Source organism: Bison bison, unplaced genomic scaffold, assembly GCF_000754665.1.
Source record: "Bison bison bison isolate TAMUID 2011002044 unplaced genomic scaffold, Bison_UMD1.0 scf7180017864063, whole genome shotgun sequence".
In the NCBI taxonomy this organism is placed as follows: Eukaryota; Metazoa; Chordata; class Mammalia; order Artiodactyla; family Bovidae; genus Bison; species Bison bison.
The window spans coordinates 15,112,556-15,130,970 of NW_011494635.1; the positions used below are offsets into that span (position 1 = coordinate 15,112,556).

The 18,415-nt window shown below is 43.2% G+C and overlaps 1 protein-coding gene across 1 annotated transcript in view; it reads left to right on the forward strand.

Annotated features, from left to right (window-relative positions):
- Window positions 1–9,584, forward strand: part of LOC104986091 (tyrosine-protein phosphatase non-receptor type substrate 1-like) — a 123,802-nt gene extending 114,218 nt beyond the window's left edge. The window contains exons 3-6 of the mRNA XM_010836528.1: window positions 3,612–3,932; window positions 4,730–5,059; window positions 8,546–8,651; window positions 9,285–9,584. Of these exons, the coding sequence (XP_010834830.1) occupies window positions 3,612–3,932; window positions 4,730–5,059; window positions 8,546–8,649 (755 nt within the window). The 3' untranslated portion in view covers window positions 8,650–8,651; window positions 9,285–9,584. The remainder of the gene's footprint in view (window positions 1–3,611; window positions 3,933–4,729; window positions 5,060–8,545; window positions 8,652–9,284) is intronic.
- The last annotated feature ends 8,831 nt before the right edge of the window (window positions 9,585–18,415 follow it).

Genomic DNA, 18,415 nt, shown 5'->3' on the forward strand with positions numbered 1-18,415 from the left:
AAGTCCTGTAAGAGAGGCAAGTCCAGTTTTACAACCCAGATGAGATAGATCATTCAGTGTTGTATGATGTACTGAAATGTTCCTCAGTGACAGGGATAAACACCCTTAAAAGCATCAGGAGATTTTCTCCCCATTCGGTGTGATGTTGCCCCTTCACTAGGCCCCTGTGGAGCAGGTCCGGGAAGGATGGTGTGGACAGAGCCCAGAGGGGCCACTGCAACCCCAGCAGCACCGGGCACGCCCATTCCTGGTTCTGCAGACTGAGGATGAGGAGAGGGAGGTGTTTCCTAGAGGAGGTGGGGCCCCGTGTGAGCAAGAGTTGCTAGTCTAGACTTTAGGTGTCAGGAGTCCATGTCTTCCCTTGTGGCTTCAGGGTCCCCAGGCCTGGGCCCTCAGAGGCCTCTCCTCCCTGTAGTCTTTCGAAGTCAAGAATCTGAGGGAAAAGGGGAGGGTGGTAATCAGTCTGGGGGCTCCTGAAGATGGGCACTTGCTCTGTTAATGAACCTGAAGCATGATTCCAGTTCACTTTCATGGAAAGTGAAAGTCGCTCAGCTGTGTCCAACTGTTGCGACCCCATGAACTATACAGTCCATGGAATTCTCCAGGCCAGTGGGTAGCCTTTCCCCTCTCCAGGTGATCTTTTCAACCCAGGGATCGAACCCAGGTCTCCCGCATTGCAGGTAGATTCTTTACCAGCGGAGCCACAAGTGAAGCATGGAGGTGATAGGAAATGCTGGGACACGGTGGGGAGTGAGAGGAGACAGTCTCTTCATTTCTCTCAGCGTCAGTTTTCTCTTCGTAGAATAGTGGTCCTCGTGGTCTCCTTTCAGGAGAATTGGAAGTGTTTGAGGTGCTCTGTCTAAATCCCCAGCACAGAGTAGGTTCTCCTAATTGAGGTGTTATTTCAAAGCTGAGACCCAGTTCCCTGTGCTTGTCCCCATTCCTCACCTGTAGAAAAAGGATAATCACACAACCTTTGCAGGGTGTCCTGAGGGCACAATGACCTGGTGACTGCACCACCCCTCAGAGGGCGATGGTGCTGCCCATCCCAGGAGGGCAGTGGGATCCTGGGAAAGTCTCAGTTTCCCTATCTGTGAAATAGTTGTAATTACATTACCTTTCAAGAATCTATGATGACTGGAGAGGGTCTAGAAAGCCCTGGGCTCGGGGCACTGTGGTTGAGAGCCCGGGCCGTACCCCTGCCTGGGCCCCCATCCCAGCTCTGCCCCGTCCCGGCTCTGGGACCTCTGATGAGTCCTTCCCCACACTGCGTCAGAGTCCGTGTCCCTCAGTGACAGCCCCATCCTAACAGAGTAGCTGCAGGGATTGAATGAGGGACGCATGTCAAGTGATTAGAGCAGAGCCTGGCATGTCTTCCACCAACATGAGCTCTGACGTGCCAAAACCAGAGGATGTTCTATGGGCCACTTTCCCTCTCAGACTAAGTACAACTAGGGTTGGTGTGGAACCAGGTGCCTTTCAACTTCAACCATTCATGGCATCACCAGGAGATGGTGAAAAGATCCCCAGACCCTGGCTTCACCCTAGAAATTCTGATTTGAGTGCACAGACATGGCCTGAGCAGCTGAGTGTCTTAATTCCTGCAGAGGATGCTGGTGCCCAGTCAGGGCACAGGAGCCCAGAGCTACGTGTTTTCTGGGGTCACAGAGGGAGAGCTGCAGTATTTCCCTGATGGACATGGACCCTTCTGGTGCCTGGATCGAAAGAACAGCTGTCCTGGGGTGGGTGCTTCAGAATAGGCTGTGATGTTGACAGATCTTAGGAGGCCCAAGAAAATCAGCCCAAGTGGAGTGACAGGAACAAATCCCACCTCCAACCGAGCTCTCCTGATCTGAGAGGATATTCTTCTCCACTCAGATCACCCTGTGCAGACCTGAGCTTCATCCCTGGGGAAACCTTCCCGACTTTAAACACAGGAGTCTAAACAGGTGCTGGAATCCCTGCAAACACTCTGCTCAGCCAGGAGCCCTCCTGCCTCAAACACCAGAGAGGATCTGATGAAATCCATCCTCCTTCCTTTCAACTTGCTTGCAGATTCTGTAATGAGTTGATCTGCAGGAAAAGTGCCTGTGGTCTCTTATGTGTTTTGAAAGCCAATTTCCCAAACTTACCTCTTGAGGGGATTATGTTTTTTAAAGGGGTCAGACTCATAATTTGGTGTTCCTACTATTTCTTTTCATGTTGATTTTTGCAAGGCAGCTGTAGGGAGCAAGACTTGAGACTCTCTTTGGTGCTTCTATTGTGCTTTTGTTTTGCTTTCTTTTGCCTAAAAATGTAGTTTCAGAACTAGAACTATCAGATCATAGGATAACAATCACAGGTGTTACTAATTAAGCCTACTGTATGCTAGGCTCTATATCTTACATACATCCTCACTCATCTTACAGATGGTGTTTGTACCCACTTTGTCCAGAAACAGTGAGGGTCCAGGATAAAAAAACAACGACACTAAAATCAGTATGTCCTGTGTACAGTGAGGTGAGCTCTGACCTTACCTGCTGGGTGCCCTAGGCCAGCTGCATCCTTCCTGAGCCTCATCCCACATATAGGGCCACTCTCAGGCCCCTCCTCAGGGCTGGTGGGAAGATTAGAGAGCTGAGGGTGGTCAAGAGTTCAGCCCATCTTTAAGCTCTGAACAACTCTGGACAAGTGGCATCTGATCACAGTACTTTAAGGGGCATCCATGATGCTGGTGTTTGTTGGATTTGACATATTAAGGTAACTCCTAACTATGTCCTCAAATGTTTGAGTTTTAGGAAGCAAGTTAGATGTTTAGAAATGAAAATGTTTGTTACATTTGCTGTCTGACAACATATAAGGGGATGTTGCATAATAATGAACAATTAGAGACACCCTACAGCACCTATCAACAGAGAAACCACCCTCACATTTGATTTGCTGATTTGTGTATATACAGATTTAATAACAGTTTAAAAATTAACCAGGCTTCCCTGGATGCTCAGACAGTAAAGAATTTGCCTGCAGTGCAGGAGACTGGGCTTCCATCCCTGGGTCAGGAAGATCCCCTGCAAAGGAAATGGCTACCTACTCCAGTATTCTTGCCTGGAGAATTACATGGACAGAGGAGCCGGGCAGGCTACAGTCCATGGGGTCATAAAGAATCAGAGACAACTGAGCAACTAACACACACACATATATGAGAAATTAACCACCACTGGTTTCTCAGCACTCAGTAATCTCTCTTTGCAATCCAGTACTAACCCAACAGAAAAATCGAGACTCAGAAAAAACACCTTTTTGCACCATTCCTTTGAAATTCAGGGATTTATACATTGGTCCTGTTGGAATATTCATGGAAAGAAAGACAACTGTGAAGGAAACTCATAAATTCCTGAGAGGAGATTTCTGCATATAAATACATTCTGGGTTAAACAGAGGTCTGTGTTTCTTTAGTTTTGTGAAGCACCTGACATTTTTCTCCCTGAAAAAAATGCTTCCAGTGCATTTAACCTTCACTGCAACCATGAATTTAAAAATAATGTATTTGCAATTTCTTAACATTGTCACGAGTTTTTTGTAATGATGATAATCACAATCATGTTCTTCATTTATAAATGTTTCTTTTGTAGCCAAGCCCTCTCCTCCCGTGGTATCCGGCCCTGCAGTGAGGGCTACACCTGAGCAGACAGTGAGCTTCACCTGCACATCCCACGGCTTCTCCCCCAGAAACATCTCCCTGAAATGGTTCAAAAATGGCAATGAGCTCTCAGCCTCCCAAACCAGTGTGGACCCAGAGGATGACAACGTTTCCTACAGCATCAACAGCACAACCAAGGTGCTGCTGGCCATGGGAGACATTCACTCCCAGGTCATCTGTGAGGTGGCCCACGTCACCCTGCAGGGGGGCCCTCCTCTCCGTGGGACTGCCAACTTGTCCGAGACCATCCAAGGTAGATGTCCCTTATGTCAGCCCAAGCCCACACCTGCCTCCCAAGACCCCAGCCTACTCCTCCTTCCCCCCAGTCTGCTCCTCCTCCCTGCCTTTTGCTTCAGGCCTTGAATTGCCTGAAATCTACTTCCTGACAGTCCTGTCCAATCTAGCCCTTCTAGAAAGGTCTCCTAGAAGAGGTGGTCACTCTATTTTAATGAAAGTGCCAAATGTACAACTGCCATGTGCCAAGCACTATGATAAGTAGTTTTCTTTATTAATGAAAGTGAAAATGAAGTCACTCAGTTGTGTCCGATTCTTTGCAACCCCATGGACTGTAGCCTACCAGGCTCCTCCGTCCATGGAATTTTCCAGGCAAGAGTACTGGAGTAGGTAGCCATTTCCTTCTCCAGGGGATCTTCCTGACCCAGGGATCGAACCCAGGTCTCCTGCATTGCAACCAGACACTTTACCATCTGAGTATCTCCAATTACTGAGCACCTATGCTAAGCCCAGGACCCTATGTGCTTGGTGATTTCGTTTATTTTGCTGCAGTCTTATATTCCAACTGCATGCCAGAGGCTGAGCTTGTTGATTTCACACATTATAACCCTAATAGGAGGTCCCTGTCCTTGAGCAGTGTACTTTCACTGTATTCAGTGACTTCATTCATATGCAAATAGACCCTCAGTGTTTGAGCACCTACTGCATGCCTGGCTCTGTCCTGGGTGACCCCTGCTGTGCTGGGAGCTGTTCTCCAGCCCCTCTCCCATGGTGATGTGTGTTATAAGGTCAGAGCTTCTTCCTGTGCTGTTTCAGTTCCACCCACCCTGGAGATTGCCGGCTACCCGTCAGCTGGGAACCAGGTGAACGTCACCTGCCAGGTGAACAAGTTCTACCCCCGGCACCTACAGCTGACCTGGCTGGAGAACGGAAACATGTCCCGAACGGAAGCAGCCTCAGTCCTCGTAGAGAACAAGGACGGGACCTTTAACCAGACGAGCTGGCTCCTGGTGAACTCCTCTGCCCACAGGGAGGCTGTGGTGCTCACCTGCCAGGTGGAGCACGACGGGCAGCCGGCGGTCTCCAAAAACCATACCCTGGAGGTCTCTGCTCCCCAGAAGGATCAGGGCACCCATGAACTTCCTGGTGAGGCTTCCATTACATCTCACAGGGCTTTTCAAATTTTATCTTTTTAACTTATTAAGAATAGTAATTCAAGTTTATTATAGAAGAGTGTAAAAGTCTATAAATAAAAAGTAGAATTTTGAAGTGAGCGCCTCTCCCCCAGATTTCATACTCCAACAGTCACAATTTAAAACAGGTTGGTACATTGTTTATATGACTTTTGACATAAATATAATTAAAGAATGAAATAAGATATGGAAGGAGATCATCTCATTCATACTGTCCTGCTTCTCGCTTTCTTCAGCTATTAGTAATTATGTTCACCATTCCATGTTCGCCCACTTCCCTCCTCCCTGTTCTTTCTAACCTCTGCCTAGTCTGTCTCCCGCCTAGACTTTCCATCCACATCAGGAACATCATCCCAGTAGACGTCGGCATCTACTACTCTGTGAAATTCTGGAAAAGGAGCCTTGAGGACACGAAGTTTGAGTCTGGTTTTGGCACACAGTTGACCGTGAGTGGTCATTGCGCAGGGCTCCTTTGTCCTTTGGTTTCTGACAGTGGACCAGCAGTGATCACAGTCACTCACTGCACGTTTACTAAATGTAGCTCTCAGTTCATTTCCTGCTTTAGCCACCCAAAGCGTTTGGACTTTACAGAAGGGACTCATGGAGAAGTAGGGAGGGGGTGATGTTGTTGAAAATGTGTCACTTTTAGTCCAGATGACTGGGCTAAGACAATCAAGGTGAATCTGAGTCTCTGAGGACAGGGACCACCAGTCTATATAATAAATATGTGCTAATTAGAGACAGGTTCCCCCCTCAGCTGGGGCTTGTCTCAAGGACAGTCCCCCTTTCTATCAATAAAACATCTTGTAGGCTTTCATGTAACATCAAGAGAGGGTCAAGTCAGGTTCCAGGAATCATTACTCCAGAAGACCTATGAAAGGCCCACTTTTCTTCCGACATACTCTATGGTGTTGTCCTCATCTGCTGGGTCAATACTGGGTCACCGAGTGTCCATGTGCCTGCCTGCTGGAAGGATAAAGAGAGGTAGGGGAGAGTAAACAACTTCCCTTGAATAATAGATATAGAACAGTTTCATAATAACGTCCACTTTAACTTAGTCCTGTGTGCACAACCAGTCAATGGTGTCCACAATAGTGTGGTTATCTGGTGAAGTATATTGACTTTCTATAAAAATCATACAAGTGCACACTTAATATAATCAATTCTAATTGACTAACACCATTTCAAATGGAGCATAAATTCAAATTCCAAAATACTATTATTGTTGTTTTCTGTGCACCAAAATTATTTTCATTTGTAAGTTCTTGGCAAAATTTTCCCATGAAACCATCTGGCCTTGAGAATCTTTTGAAAATTAATTTGAATCAAATATTTAAGAGTATTCAGATTATTCATTTCATATTGAATGAGCTGAGGTAATTTTTTTTTTTTTTTGAGGTATTTGTTCCATCATCTCTGAGTTGTCAAATGTCTTTCTATACAGTTGTTCATGACATTTTTTTTATCCTTTTGTCTCCAGTATCTGTAGTGACATCCTTGGTTTCATCCTAATACTGGAAATGTGCCATTCCTCCTTTTTTATTTGTCAGTTGTACTGGAAATTTTTCAATGTTATTGGTCTTTTAAAAAGAACACCCTCTTTCTTCCAGTGATTTTTCTCTATTGCTTCTCTGTTTCCAATTTCATTGGCTTTTCTTTATTTATTATTTTCTTCCTTCCACTTGCCTTGGGTTTATTTTGCTCCTCCTTTTCTCATTTCTTGAGGCAGGAATTTAGGTAATTGGTTTAGACTTCTTTTTTCTAGTGCCACTCCTGAGTCTCCTCTTGTACTGCGGAGTTAGGAGAGTGAGCCTGGATAACTGACTACTGTGTTCTTCCTCCAGATCTCAGATCCCTAGACAGTCTTCCTCCTCTCCCACCTCAGAGTCCTCCTATGCTTGTTTCTTGTGCTCTTTCTAGGGTTCAAGTTATACTTAACAGGGAGCATAGGAGAGAAAAGCCTATGCCATTTTGTCTGCAGTGGCTTGGAAATGCTTTTAGTCTTCAATCTCCTGATGGGCTCAACCAGGGCTGCTGTAGGGTGCCTGACTCAGCAGGCCTGCTAGTGTGTTTTTTGGGGCATCTAGGTTATCAGGCTGAAGAGAAGGGTAAGATGCTGATGTTACTTTCCTACTGAGACCCAAAACCTACCCTGGGCATCTGAGGACTCCAACCGCTGCAGTGCTGGGTCCAGTCAGTCTGGTGGGAGGATGGACATCTTATTGTTTGTTTTTATGGTATTGGGGTGTTTTACAATAAATTCCTATCCTAATGGACTTCTCTTCCCACAGTGTAGAACAAACCATACAGTAATGGAGTTTTTGGCTGGTTGGCTGGTTGGTTTGATAGAAAAAGGTTCTGAGTCTTCTAATTCTTTGGTTCTCTTTTATCTTTCAGGAACCAGTATCTGAAATCCCTTCTCCCTACCTTTTTCTTTTTCTCTTTACCACTCAATTGCCAAATAGCACTTCTTTTCTCTTTCTGCCTTTTCTACACAGAGGGTACGCATTTTAAATCATGCCTGTCCATAGAGTCAAATCTGTCTTCCTTAAATTATGTTCCTATAGTCACTGTGAGTAATTAATATGTTTAGTGATACAAGATAAATATATTATCATATAGTTGTAGAGGTCAGACATTATAATGGGTAAATAGGCTGTGTTCCTTCTGAAGATTCTAGAGAACAATCCATTTCCTTGCCTTTTCCAGCTTCCAAGGGTGCCCACACTCCTTGGTAAAGGGCCCCACATTACTCTGACCTCTGCTTCTGATCACATCCGCTTCTCCAAATGACCTGCCTCCAGCTTTTACTTACAAGAATCTTCATAACTACATTGGCTCTGCTTGGAAAATCTAATTTAGTGTGCCCATCTCAAGATCCTTAACAAATCACTACTGCTAATCCTTCTTGACATGTAAGGTAACATATGCATAGAACCTGGGAATTCTATGCCAATCCTTTAAAATCAGGCTTACCTTGAATCCCTTTCCTATAGTCTGTGCTCTTAGGAAATTTTCCCAATATTTTCAAAGTTTAGATATATTTAATATTGATGATAATAATTCCAAATAACTCTAGGCACCTGTTCTAGCTGCCTTGCCTGTTTCTCCTGCATTTTCCTGATGATTTGCCAAGGATGGAATTACAGCCTAATGAGAGATTGTGCACAAAGATTTGCTGAATTTTTCTTGTCTCACAGTTATTTTCAATCCTGGTATTTTCTTTTCAAATAATAGGACCATTGAAGCCTGAGAAAAGAAAGAGGAAAAATGAGGGGATTCTGTACCCTAATTTCTGCCTTGAGCCTTAGCTCAGGTTGCAGGTCAAAGCCATAGCATGTTGATGGGCCTAGGCAGCCTCAGATGGAGTAAGTGGAGGCCCCTGGGAATGGCTCCTGTGTGGCGAATCTAACCACTCCCCTTGTCCCCTGATTTCCAGGTCCAGAGCTGTCTTCTCTTTGGGCAGTTGCCTTCCTAGTCCCTAAGGTGCTGCTACTGCTCAGTGTCTCTGTCATCTTTGTCCACAGGAAGTGTCGAGCCTGACTGTAAGTTATGGATGAGGGAGGGACAAAATCTAGAAGACACACGGTCATTAGGGGGGCCACCCACAGGCCACACAGGGGCAGGGCTCTCACACAGTTAAGAGAAGGAGGCACACCTCCCTCGGTACCCTCAGGAGTATCATGTTTCCCTCTAAGAGGTGCCCAGCTCCCAGGAGATGGTGAGGTCCTGGAGGGGTGGACTGCATCAGGGATTTCGAAGGGTTTCTCCTGGTGTTTCTGTGGAGGAGGTAGGCAGAGTGTGCTGAATGAGGAGCAGCTGAGTGGGTGGCTCCCTTGGAGACCATTTCTAGATCACTGAACTCAGGCGCTCTCTAGGACAACAGGTATCCACACTTAAGGTAATATTGATTAGTCCCAGATCAGCTCCTCTGAAGGCTGCTCCAACTGTGACCTCTGTGTGACAGAGTGGAAGGCCTGAGGAGGGAGTATGAGGACCTGGGGAGGAGGCTGAGGGGTCACAGTCCTAACTCAGGGGCTGTCCATCCCTTCAGGCCTGGCATCCCAGAAGGAGAATACCTGGGCATGTGGGAAGCATGCAGAGAACTTTTCCTGAATGATGAGCAGATAATTAAGTATGAAAATGTTTCCCACAGCTCCTTCCTTCCTCCCTGCTAGGTGTCACCACCAGCCTCTATTGTCTCCTTCCCTCACTGAGGGCCCAGCCCACAAGAATGACCCAGCTGGAAGTTTCCACAACTCTGCTCCAAAAGTCTTCTGTCCATGGAGATCTGCCTGCCCACATGTTCATGAAACCCCCAGAGCTGAATCTTCATATGTGATCCTGAGCAGAGATCATGGGGAGTAGCTCTGGAGACTGACTCACAACATCTCCCTTGGACATGAGAATTCAGTTCAGTTCAGTCACTCAGTCATGTCTGACTCTTTGCAACCCCAGGAACTGCAGCACACCAAGCCTCCCTGTCCATCACCAACTCCCGGAGTCGACCCAAACCCACGTCCATTGAGTCAGTGATGCCATCCAACCATCTCATCCTCTGTTGTCCCCTCCTCCTCCTGCCCCCAATCTTTCCCAGCATCAGGGTCTTTTCAGATGAGTCAGCTCTTCCCATCAGGTGGCCAAATATTGGAGTTACAGCTTCAACATCAGTCCTACCAATGAACACCCAGGACTGATTTCCTTTAGGATGGACTGGTTGGATCTCCTTGAGTCCAACTAATACAGATCATCCATCACCTTGGACTTAGCCATGGACTATACACTGATACCCTGTTGAGAAATTATTCTGTCTTCTGGATTCTTGCCTTCACTTAACTCCCCACCATTGAAGTGCCTCTTTAGTTTTAAACCAAGTGCCATCTTGGTTTTAAGAAAAAATTTTCTCCTTCTCCATTTGTCTAGATAGCCTACTTCTCAAACCCAGAAATTAGTGTTTTGTTCTCTTTCTGCAATGGAAAGAGTAGTTTTCCATCAACTTGAATCTTTCACAATCCTTATGAATTGCTCATGGGAAATATGCTGTGTCCAGAAGCTTTGAATTCATCCTTGATTTCTCTTTCTTTTATGCTGTTGTTGTTGTTCAATCATTCAGTCATATCTGACTCTTTCCAAACCCATGGACTGCAGCATGCCAGGCATCCCTGTCCTTCACTGTCTCCCAGAGTTTGCTCAAACTCATGTCCATTGATTTGATGATGTCAACTAACTCATCCTCTGTCACCCCCTTCTCCAGCTGCCCTTAATCTTTTCCAGCATCAGGGTCTTTTCCAATGAGTCAGCTCCCCCCAATAGGTAGTCAAAGTTTTGGAGCTTCAGCAACAGCACAGTCCTTCCAATTAATAATTAGGGTTGATTTCTTTTAGGAATGACTGGTTTGATCTCTTCGCTGTCCAAGGGACTCTCAAGAGTCTTCTCCAGCACCACAGCTCAGAAGCATCAATTCTTCGGCACTAAGCCTTTTTTACGGTCCAGCTCTCACATTGGTACATGACTACTGGAAAAGCCATAGGTTTGACTAGTAGGATCTTTGCTGGAAAAGAGATGTCTCCGCTTCTTAATATGCTGTCTAGGTTGGTTATAGCTTTTCTTCCAAGGAGCAAGAATCTTTTAATTTTCTGATTGCAGTCTCTGTCCACATTGATTTTGGAGCCCAAAAAAGTAAAGTCTGTCACTGTTTCCATTTTTATCCCATCTATTTGCCATGCAGTGATGTGACCGGATGCCATGATCTTCGTTTTTTGAATGTTGAGTTTTAAGTCAGAGTTTTCACTTTCCTCTTTCACCTTCATCAGGAGGCTCCTTAGTTCCTCTTTACTTTCTGCCATTAGGGTGGTGTCATCTGCATATCTAAGGTTGTTGATATTTCTCTTGGCAATATCTTGATTCCAGCTAGTGCTTCAGCCATTTCACATGATTTTTCTCTGCATATAAGTTAAATAAGCAAGGTGACAATATACAGCTTTAATATACTCGTTTCCCAGTTTGGAACCAGTCTGTTGTTCCATGTCCAGTTCTAACTGTTGCTTCTTGACCTGCATACAGATTTCTCAGGAGGTAGGTAATATGGTCTGGTACTTACATCTCATTAAGAATTTTCCACAGTTTATAACTCATTTTCAATTCTGCCTTCAAAATGGTAAAGTCCAGTAGTGAGATAGTAAACCTTTAACAACTGATTCTTTTTTTTAATTAATTAATTTATTTTAATAGGAGGCTAATTACTTTACAATATTGTAGTGTTTTTTGCCATACATTGACATGAATCAGCCATGGGTGTACATGTGTTCCCCATCCTGAACCCCCTCCCACCTCCCTCCCCATGCCATCCCTTAGGGTCATCCCAGTGCTCCGGCCCTGAGCACCCTGTCTCATGCATCGAATCTGGACTGGCGATCTATTTCACATATGATAATATACATATTTTAATGCTATTCTCTCAAATCATCCCACCCAACAACTGACTCCAAAAAAAGAAAGAAAAGCCTGATTGGTAGTACATGCCAATTCTTTCTGTAAATACCCCCAATGTGGTCAATTTTAGGTTACCATCAGTTTAACAACTTGCTTGCAAAATTCCTCAAAATATCAAGTCTCATGAGCCAGTCCAAGCCTCTTCCAGCACACCACTGAACTCTCCATAATGTGCACATTCTCATCCCACCATCACTCCCTCGTCTCAGCCATCATCATCTCTTCCTGTATCATTGCTATGATCTCTAACTGGCTTTCCTGTTTCAGGCACAGTGAATTTTGGGGAATGTCAGTCAAATCTTACCACTCCTCTGCTCCCCACCCCCACACATATGCACCTCTCTCTCTCTTCTTTCCAACCTCTGCTCAAATTTCACTTTACCCAAGGCACCTTTCATACACTACCCTGTATAAAATGTCAGTGGTTCTCTTACCCTGGCATTCCATGAGCCCTTAACCTGGTTGATTTGTTTCTTAAGTACTTATTGTCTTGATGGTCTGTACAGAAGTTGGAAAAGAATTTCTAAACACAGAATATTTCAGAAAGGAATGAGTTGACTAAGAATAAAGATCAGAGATAATGAGAACACTGGAAGCAAAGGGGCCAACTTCCTGACAGACCACAGAGAGATGACTGTTAAAACAGTGGGCCGGCTCAAGGAGAGCCATGCCTTTCATGGGTCAGTAATCAACTTTTAACAGCCTCAGGGAAAATAAAATTCCTGCTGAAAGGATGGCAGTAGGTGATTGGTTAGGATAGGTATTTTTACCTAATGTGGGGTCAGGGAGAAGGCCAGTTTAGATCAGGAGTGGGGATGGGAGTCATGGTAAAGGTTGGCAAGAGGGTCAGTTGGTTCTAGAGACGACTTTTGTGCTGGGTTCTGCATCTGTGGCATTGGTACAAGACCTCCCACCTGCAATACTGGTATATGGCTCCCTGCATATTACCATCTGACATACAAAGCGTATGCAGTCCTCACTTTGCATGGTAGAAAAGGACTATAAAAATTACTGAATAAACTGACAGTGAGCTCAGTAATCAATAGGAAAGATAATGTTCATTCTATGATGTTTTAAATTTGTTTCAAAACATTATAAACTCTCTGTCAGCTATTACTACTTGTACTTTGACAAATTAGAAACATTGAGAATTTAAGTAATTTATTAACATTTCTTTGTAAAAACATATAAAAAATGCTAGCACCCTATTTACGTTCTTCTTGTATAATTTACAACATTGTTGGTGTTGTTCAGTTGCTATTTGTGTCCAACTCTTTTCAACCCCTTGAACTGCAGCATGCCAGACTTCTCTGTCCTTCACTCTCTCCTGGAGTTTGCTTAAACTCATGTCCACCGGGTTAGTGATGCCATCAAACTATCTCAGTCTCTGTCACCCCCTTCTCATCCTGCCTTCAATCTTTCCCAGCATCAGGGTTTTCAGCATCAGGGTCTCTTCCAATGAGTTGGCTCTTCCCATCATGTGGCCAAAGAATTGGAGCTTCAGCTGCAGCATCAGTCTATCCAAACAATATTCAGGATTTATTTCCTTTAGGGTTGACTGGTTTGATCTCCTTGCTGTCCAAGGGACTCTCAAGAGTCTTCTCCAACACCACAGGTTGAAAGCATCAAATTCTTTGGGGCTCAGCCTTCTTAATGGTCCAACTCACACATCTATACATGACTACTGGAAAAACCATAGCTTTGACTATATGGCCTTTGTAGGCAAAGTGATGTCTCTGCTTTTTAATACACTGTCTGGGTTTGTCATTGAAAGAAAGTTATGTGGCTCAAAATAGCCTGGAGTTAAAACTCCCCTCCAGGTCCTCCCCACCATTCTATGCAAAACAAAGAACTCTCTCACCCAAAGGGAAAAAAAAAAAAACTGGATTTTTTTACTTTTTGAGGCTGATTACACCCAGTTCCCAGGCAGTCCAACCTCTGGCCGATCTCCAGAATTCCTTGCCCCAGCCATTTAAGAGATAACTACTCCAAACAACCTTGGAGAAGAACAGGCCCCCTTCAGACAATAGCTTTCCACATACATGCCTATATATACTTACTCTTTTCTTGGGTTAGTGCAGCAGCTCACTAATCTGACTGCTGTCCTTTCTCACCTCATTAAGGGTGCTCTGTTCCTGTAAAGTGCCAGTCTCGTTCTTTTTCCAAACCTCGCTTTCTCTAACTCCCTTACCCAACAGTCATACCTTTTCTTTCAAGGAGCAAGTGCCTTTTAATTTTGTGGCTATAGTCACTGTCTGCATTGATTTAGGAGCCCAAGAAAATAAAGTCTGTCACTGTTTCCATTTTTCCCCCATCTATTCATCATGAGGTGATGGAACCAGATGCCATGATCTTTGTTTTTTGAATGCTGAGTTTCACTGTCCTCTTTCACCTTCATCAAGAGGCTCTTTAGTTCCTCTGTGCATTCTGCCATTAAATTGGTATCATCTGCATATCTGAAGTTGCTGATATTTCCCCTGGCAAACTTGATTCCAGCTTCTAGGTCATCCATCCCAGCATTTCATGCATGTAAGTTAAATTAATAGGGTGACAATACACAATCTTAACGTACTGCCTTCCCAATTTTGAATCAGTCCGTTGTTCCTTGTCCAGTTCTAAATATTGCTTCTTGCCCTACATACAGGATTCTCAGGAGACAGGTAATGTGGTTCAATATTCCCATCTCTTTAAGAATTTTCCACAGTTTTTTGTGATCCACACAGTCAAAGGCTTTAGCATATTCAAGGAAGCAAAAGTAGATGTGTGGGTTTGTTTTCTTTTTCAATTCCCTTGGTTTCTCTATGATCCAGCGTATGTTGGCAATTTAAAATTCAAGAAGGCAAAATGGTTGTCTGAGGAGGCCTTACAAATAACTGAGAAAACAAGAGAAGTGAAAGGCAAAGGAGAAAGGGAAAGATATACCCAACTGAATGCAGAGTTGCAGAGAATAGCATGGAGAGAAAAAACAGCTTTCTTAAATGAACAGTGCAAAGAAACAGAGGAAAACAATAGAATGGGAAAGACTAGATATCTCTTCAAGAAAATTAGAGATACCAAGGGAACATTTCATGCAAAGATAGGCACAATAAAGGACAAAAAGGGCAAGGACCTAACAGAAGCAGAAGAGGTTAAGAAGTGGCAAGAATACATAGAAAAACTGTACAAAAAAGCTCTTAATGATCCAGATCACCATGATGGTGTGGTCACTCACCTAGATCCAGATATCCTGGATTGTGAAGTCAAGTGCGCCTTAGGAAGCATTACTATGAACAAAGCTAGAGGAGGTGATGGAATTCCAGCTGAGCTATTTCAAATCCTAAAAGATGATGGTGTTAAAGTGCTGCACTCAATATGGCAGCAAATTTGGAAAACTCCGCAGTGGCCACAGGCCTGGAAAAGTTCAGTTTTCATTCCAGTCCCAAAGAAAGGCAATGTCAAAGAATGTTCATATTACCATGCAATTGCACTCATTTCACATGCTAGCAAGATTATGCTCAAAATCCCTCAAGCTAGGCTTCAGCAGTATGTGAACTGAGGACTTCCAGATGTACAAGCTGTATGTTAAAAAGGCAGATTAATTTACAATATAAGAGTATCTTTTTTATAATCCAGTGACTTATGCTCCTTTGGATCAGTTTTCAACATTTTATGCCTTGTACTCTCAATGTTGTGAAATCTTTTCAAAACTTTCTTTAATTTAAAGTATTTGCTGCTGTCACTTCTTTTGAGAAAACTTCACCCTTTTCCTCACCACCACTTTCCTCATTTGTGTTATAAGTTTGCCTTCACTAAGTTCTTCTGATTGTATATCTGGAATCTTTCCAACAGTATCAAGTTACCACTCCATGGTCAGCTATTTCTTCTGTAATCCATTTATTTTCCTCTTGAATATAACTTCCAGTCCCATCATTGTTTCCCAATGCACTTTCATCCTTGATGCCAATTCCCTATTATAATTACTCATTTTGTAAATGTCATGTGGGTTCATCACTGGAAGAGAGGAGACAACACAACTACACATCCTGCTGTTTCTGCCTAAACTGAGTAACCAGAGTCACAGTGACCAAACTATAGACTTTCAGAGAATTGATATGAATGTTTATTGATCATGATGAGCATCTGTTATTACACAGTGATTTGTGGGCTGAAGTAGAGTAAGCAGCTTTATGCAATTATTAGTCATACTTTATGCAATTATTCAGTTTTCTGTGGTAACTGAAATCTGAACTGTGTGTTGCAAGACTGATGTTATTTAACTAGACTGAAAGTCTTGCATGATGAAAAATGAACCCTGATGTATGTGTTGTCTCTTCCTCAAACAAGATGCAAATTCTATCAGTTCTATGAGAAGAGGCTGAATCCGCAGTTGCCAGATCACTTACTGCCACATATCAGGCCATTAATGTTTAATTTAATCAGTGAGTGAATTAGTCTTTACTAAATGCTTTATTTCAAAATAAAAATGATTTAATTCAATCACCTGGCTCTTCTGTTCTAAAGGCCTTTCATTAAAGGCTAATCTTTCTTCTTTGTGTTTAGAAATCCTATCAAAAATTCAATATCCTTCAGAAAATAAGGAAGTGAAAAACTAAAAGAAAAAAAAATGAAAAAGCGAAAACCATTGATAGGAGTTTGTCAAAGAGGCTCAGGAACCAACAGAAAGATCTCCCAATGGAGAAAGCTGAAACAATTTGAGCAACAAATATATCAAATGTTAGAGATATATTTTTATACACACACACATATGTACATATATTTCTGAATGTTTTTGTCCCTTCAAAATTCACATTTCAGAATATTAATGCTCAAGATGACCATGTTAGAAGTTGGAGCATTTGGAACACTACTAGTTCATGGGGAATCCTCTGTTACGAGTGGGATTAGTACCCTTGCAAAAGAGAACCCCAAGATCTTCCTAGTTCCTTCTGCCATGTGAGATTCCATGAAATTAATAAGATTACATAAGAAATCTACAGTCCAAAACAAGACCCTCACACCATCATGCCGCCACAGTCATAGTGGAATTCAAGCCTCCAGAACTGTGAGCAATAAATTTCCAAGTCACCCAGTCTGTGATATTTTGTTATAGCATCCCAAATAGACCAAGACAGATTATAACCTTGAATAAAATAAATATCTATGACTCCCTATTGATGTAAACAAGTAACTGAATACATTAATAAATGGAGGAGAATATGTAAATATCTTTTGTACGGGAAAGTTCCAAATAATTTGTATAGACAGTTCACTCTAAAGAAGGGGAAACCCAGTTCAACACTCCTGAACTAAGGGCTGCACATTGTGACCCCCTTCCAGAGAGGACAAAATGGAAGAAGGAAAAGAGAGTAACTTTACAGTGGAGAAACCTGACAAATACAAGTGAGCCACTTTTTCAATAACCATAAACCAACATTATTAGGCATAAATTATTCTGTTGATGTGATGAACATGGAACTTTCCCTCTAAGACCATTTTTCCCAAAATATCCATAACTTCACTTTAGTTACTGGAAGAGCATCAGAAAAACTGTAATCTAGGGACATACTAAAATATACTGGTATTCATCAAATTTATTGAAATCATCAAAAGCAAGGAAAGTCAGAGAAGATTCACAGCTGAGAGGAGCCTTAGGAGACATGGCAAGTAAATGTACGCAGTATCCTGCGTGGGATCTTGGAAAGGACAAGAACTTTGTATAAAACTTAAGGAAGTCTGTCGTGGAATGAATGTTTGCATCCCTCCAAACTTCATCTGTTCAAGTTTAATCTCCGAAGTGATGATATTTGGAGGTGGGTCTTTGGGAAGAAATCAGGTCATGAGGGTAGAGCCTTTTCCCAGAATGTCACATAGATGGAATTATGCAGCATGTAGATTTTTGCTTTCAATTATTAGTAGCATTTAAGATTCCTCCACATTTTCTCAATGCTTGAGAGCTCCTTTCATTTTAGTTTTGAACAGTATTTGACTACCTGCATCTAGCAGTTTCTTTTCCAGTTCACCTACTGAAGGTCATTGTGGTTGTTTTCAAGTTTTTGCAAGAATAAATAAAGGTGCTATGAACTTCAGGAGAATCTTTTCCAGGCCTCTCTCCCAGCTCCTGATACCTCAAATATTCCTTGGATTGTAGATGGCATTCTCCTGTGTCTTCACACCATCTTCTTTCTGTGAATGACAGCTAAATTAAGCTGGGCCTTAACTCCTGATTCATGCACAAAGTTTGAAATAACAGACTTGTTTGTTTTTTTTTTTAATCCCTTATATTTGTGGTAATACATTATTCAGCAATAGAATACAAATGCACCAAGTTTGAGAAATCTGTCAGGAGAAATTCCTCCATAGATTTTGTTAAGTCCTGCCCCAAGGCCACAAATGTGAGGTCTAGTACAAAGGCCACAGAAGTAGAGCCCAGAACCAAGGTCACCTCTGAAGCTGACTGAAATCCTTTGTAACCATTACCAAAATCCTCCTGATAATCACCAGCAGGCTTCCTGACCCAAATTAGGCAAAAATGTTCCTTCAGTAGTCACTCAATAGTGCCCTAACCAATCATCTAGCGCCAACATTCCAGCAGGAATTTTCTTGTCTTGAGACTATAAGAATTGGCTGCTGCTGCTGCTGCTGCTGCTGCTAAGTCGCTTCAGTCGTGTCCGACTCTGTGCAACCCCAGAGAAGGCAGCCCACCAGGCTCCCCCGTCCCTGGGGTTCTCCAAGTAAGAACACTGGAGTGGGTTGCCATTTCCTGGCTACTAATCCAGAAAAACTGTTGACTCTCCCTGATCTGTCAAGAGGTTGGCCTTCTACACTCACAGCACCTACA